Source organism: Brassica napus, chromosome A4 (genome assembly GCF_020379485.1).
Source record: "Brassica napus cultivar Da-Ae chromosome A4, Da-Ae, whole genome shotgun sequence".
Classification (NCBI taxonomy): Eukaryota; Viridiplantae; Streptophyta; class Magnoliopsida; order Brassicales; family Brassicaceae; genus Brassica; species Brassica napus.
This window is the reverse complement of record NC_063437.1, coordinates 15,273,116-15,276,575: the sequence shown is the minus strand read 5'-3', so window position 1 is coordinate 15,276,575 and position 3,460 is coordinate 15,273,116. Positions and strand designations below refer to the sequence as shown.

General features: G+C 32.7%; 1 protein-coding gene across 1 annotated transcript; it reads left to right on the top strand.

The window, feature by feature from the left end:
• The first annotated feature begins 231 nt into the window (after positions 1 to 231).
• On the top strand, positions 232 to 2,031 carry LOC106446897 (LOB domain-containing protein 11). The gene is made up of 2 exons (XM_013888712.3): positions 232 to 640; positions 1,358 to 2,031. Exons 1-2 carry the CDS (start codon positions 335 to 337, stop codon positions 1,748 to 1,750), a joined length of 699 nt encoding a protein of 232 aa, XP_013744166.2. The 5' UTR covers positions 232 to 334; the 3' UTR covers positions 1,751 to 2,031.
• The last annotated feature ends 1,429 nt before the right edge of the window (positions 2,032 to 3,460 follow it).

Genomic DNA, 3,460 nt, shown 5'->3' with positions numbered 1-3,460 from the left:
AATACAACAAGTTTGTCTAAGTGCGAATGTGGAAATAATTTGATGGAGCTGTCTAAGTTAATCAACCGTTGAAACGGAAAAGCGCAAGAAGAATTTAGGAGCCACCGTAAAGGGTATAAAATTAATTATAATACCAAAAAAGTATTACGCCATAACTCGGATATATGACATCACATTATCCTTCTTCTCTGTCTCCCTCCCTATATATACACTTTCATAACCTTCCTTACCATATATCACTTCACTCTACACACAACACTAGTTTAACTTATTTCCAACTAATTATCCCAAAAGAAAATAAATTATCAGTTTAGTCCCCAAGAAATCAAGAATCATGCTAAAGATGGAGATCAATGGTGGCACTTCGGCTGCTACACCTACTGTCTCGGCCGTGGCTGTCGCCACCGTGAAAGAAACCACTACTCCCATCAACTCTCCTTCTCCCACTTCTTCACCTCCGCCGCCGCCTCTTTCGCCTCAGCAGACGGTGGTGCTAAGTCCTTGTGCGGCTTGCAAGATACTGCGGCGGAGGTGCGCTGAGAAATGCGTTTTGGCGCCGTATTTTCCTCCGACGGATCCGGCGAAGTTCACAATCGCCCACCGTGTCTTCGGAGCTAGCAACATTATTAAGTTCTTGCAGGTACATTTTATTTTCTTGTTTATTACTTGTTACACGTGTGTACAGTATGTTGTCTTTGTAGAAGCTATCGCTCACGTGTGGACATTTGATTATTAATATTTAACGTGAAAGTTAATACTAAACAATCTCCGGTGGTTATCAATATATTAACTTTTACAATATAATAAAGCGTTGTTGTTTTGGTTTTAGTGGTTAATATAAATACTTAACACCAAATGTTTTTTTTTATTCCTTGTATATATAGTAATTTAACTTTAATTTCTTAATTGAAAAAAAAAACTGGTATCCAAAATGTGAAAAGGAAGTTAAAGTGGTTAAAAGTCTAGTTGTTGAACAATAATGGGTTCATAAGTCATGTTACCGGAACTAGGCCCTACAACTGCAATGAAAGGTCAATAACAAACTTTCCTCAAAGCTACATGCAGCCTCTCACTATTAACATATCTAACCCTTTACAAAAACAAAAATGTTTTCTGAATTTTATTGTCTAATTCTAAAATTCCTTTTGACCTTTGAAAAATTCATGTAAGATTTCTTTACAGTCAAACATCAAAACAAAAATTCACAATCAATGTTAAATGCAAAATTTCAGTCATTTAAAACATTATATGCCACAATCCACAGAGTGTCCAAGACTTCTATATCATCTTCTAAAAAGCATGTTTTAGTGAAAGATGATTTTGTTTTCTAACATATACATTTTGTTTTCGGTATCAGGAACTTCCAGAATCTCAAAGAACAGATGCGGTTAATAGCATGGTTTATGAAGCAGGAGCTAGGATGAGAGATCCAGTTTACGGTTGCGCGGGTGCGATATACCATTTGCAGAGACAAGTGAGTGAACTTCAAGCACAACTTGTGAAAACTCAAGTAGAGCTAGTGAGCATGCAACTGCAAAGATCAGATCTACTGGAATTGTTATATAAAATGGAACAAACAAAGTTAGCAGCACAAGAGCAAGGACAACAAAATATGTCCTTTGAGAGTTCATTTGAAAGTGGCGACGAGTTCATTAGTAGCCCCGACGAAGTGACCAATGATTTGGGATTCCTTGAGGACAACAACAACAATAATTCATCAATGTCGTGGTGGGATCCGCTTTGGACATGATCATAACTTGTGGTATTATTAGCTCACTTTAAAGCGCTTTAGTGGTTACTTCCGTATGCATATTAAAGACCTAGGATATGATATATGGGAGTTTGTTTTTATATTTATTTTTTTCTAAGTCAACCAATCATAATATAAGCACGTAACAAAACTGCTTAAGATTTGTCAAACATGTTACGTGTTAGTATTATGTAGGGATAGAAAAAAGAGAGGTTGTATTAAGATTCTAAGATTCTTCTCCTAACGCTAATGAAGGAGTTAATTAAGATGCATTTAAATTTCATGGCTAGACTATTTGCTTACTATATTTTTATTATAATTTCTTTATTCCATTTGAAAAGAAAATATGTGTCTTAATGACATCGAACTACCGAGTAGAACAACCCCAAACAAAGTTTCGGTGAATGTGACATTTTACGGATGCTTCGATTAATAATCATTATTGTGTTGCTTAAGAATGAGAAGAATGTCATTGTTAATCTTTCTTATGCTCACTAGGAAGCGACGAACGTGCAGTATCGTTTTCTTCTGACGTGTTTTTTGTTTGTTGTCAATTTTATGAATAATATAAATACGAACGTCTTCAAGTTCTTGAAAGCATTCAATCTGAAAGACGATTTAACTCCATTAGTTAAGAAAACGACAGTTGACAAAACGATTTAAGGCATGACAGGTCCCTGTAGACTAACATCGAGTACAAGACATTACGCGTTTGCTCCATGTGGCAGCATGTATACATATGTTTACGATCTATTTATACGCACTCACCATGTATGTGTGGACAAATAAATTGCAATAAGGTTATCTTATGATAATTAACTGACCAAGAAAACAAAAAGTGTTTACCGACATTGTATCACAAAATGTCCACGTTGACTCAAAACACTATTTATATGAACGGTTTAAGTAACATTCATAAAGAACAAAATCAATAGTGGTCCAAAACTGGTGTATACATTATACCGACATCATGTGCATGCCACGTGACAGGCTAAATAATATTATGTGCATCGTTAATTAGTTATTTGTGTGGCACAAATAGGCTGTACACATTTACCCAGGACATAAGAATTGAACCGTACCGAAACATAACAAAAAAAGAATTAAAATCAAATCAAATTTCATAAATATCCATACAGACTCTATATTTCTGAAAGAAAAAAAAAACTGAAATTGAAACCAAACCAACCGGCATCATCGAACCACGAAGACATGTTTTGATCGGAACCGAATCAAAAATCGAATACATATTCAATTTTAAAATAAAATCTACATACCTAATAATATTAATTATATTTAATTTACAATAACAAATATCTTAATAATATTATGTATATACTGAATTATCCAAATATTATTTTATCCAAAATATTTCAAATTATATAAATTATTTAATATTTATTCGAAAACATGATCTATACTATATTTTCTACGAAAATACTAATTATCTGAAATTTAAAAAAAAAACAAATTAGATTTTGGTTTTTTGGTTTTTAGGATATTAGCCGGTTTCAAATTTTGTAAAATTTTTAAAAAAATAGAATAAAACCGAATAAGTATTATAAATAACAAATTCTACATTTAAAAAACCAAAAACACTGAAAATAAAATACATATGTAGAACAAATAAAATAGACGAAACTTAACACGATCTATCAAAGTTGACAAATAATATGATATAAGAGAATTTCATAATAATTAATAAAATAT

What these genes read in the sequence shown, in the direction of transcription:
- LOC106446897 (XM_013888712.3), top strand. Translation starts at nt 335, where the DNA reads ATGCTAAAGATGGAGATCAATGGTGGCACTTCGGCTGCTACACCTACT. An exon ending in ACATTATTAAGTTCTTGCAG is followed by an intron (nt 641 to 1,357) that starts GTACATTTTATT and finishes TTTCGGTATCAG; the next exon opens with GAACTTCCAGAATCTCAAAG.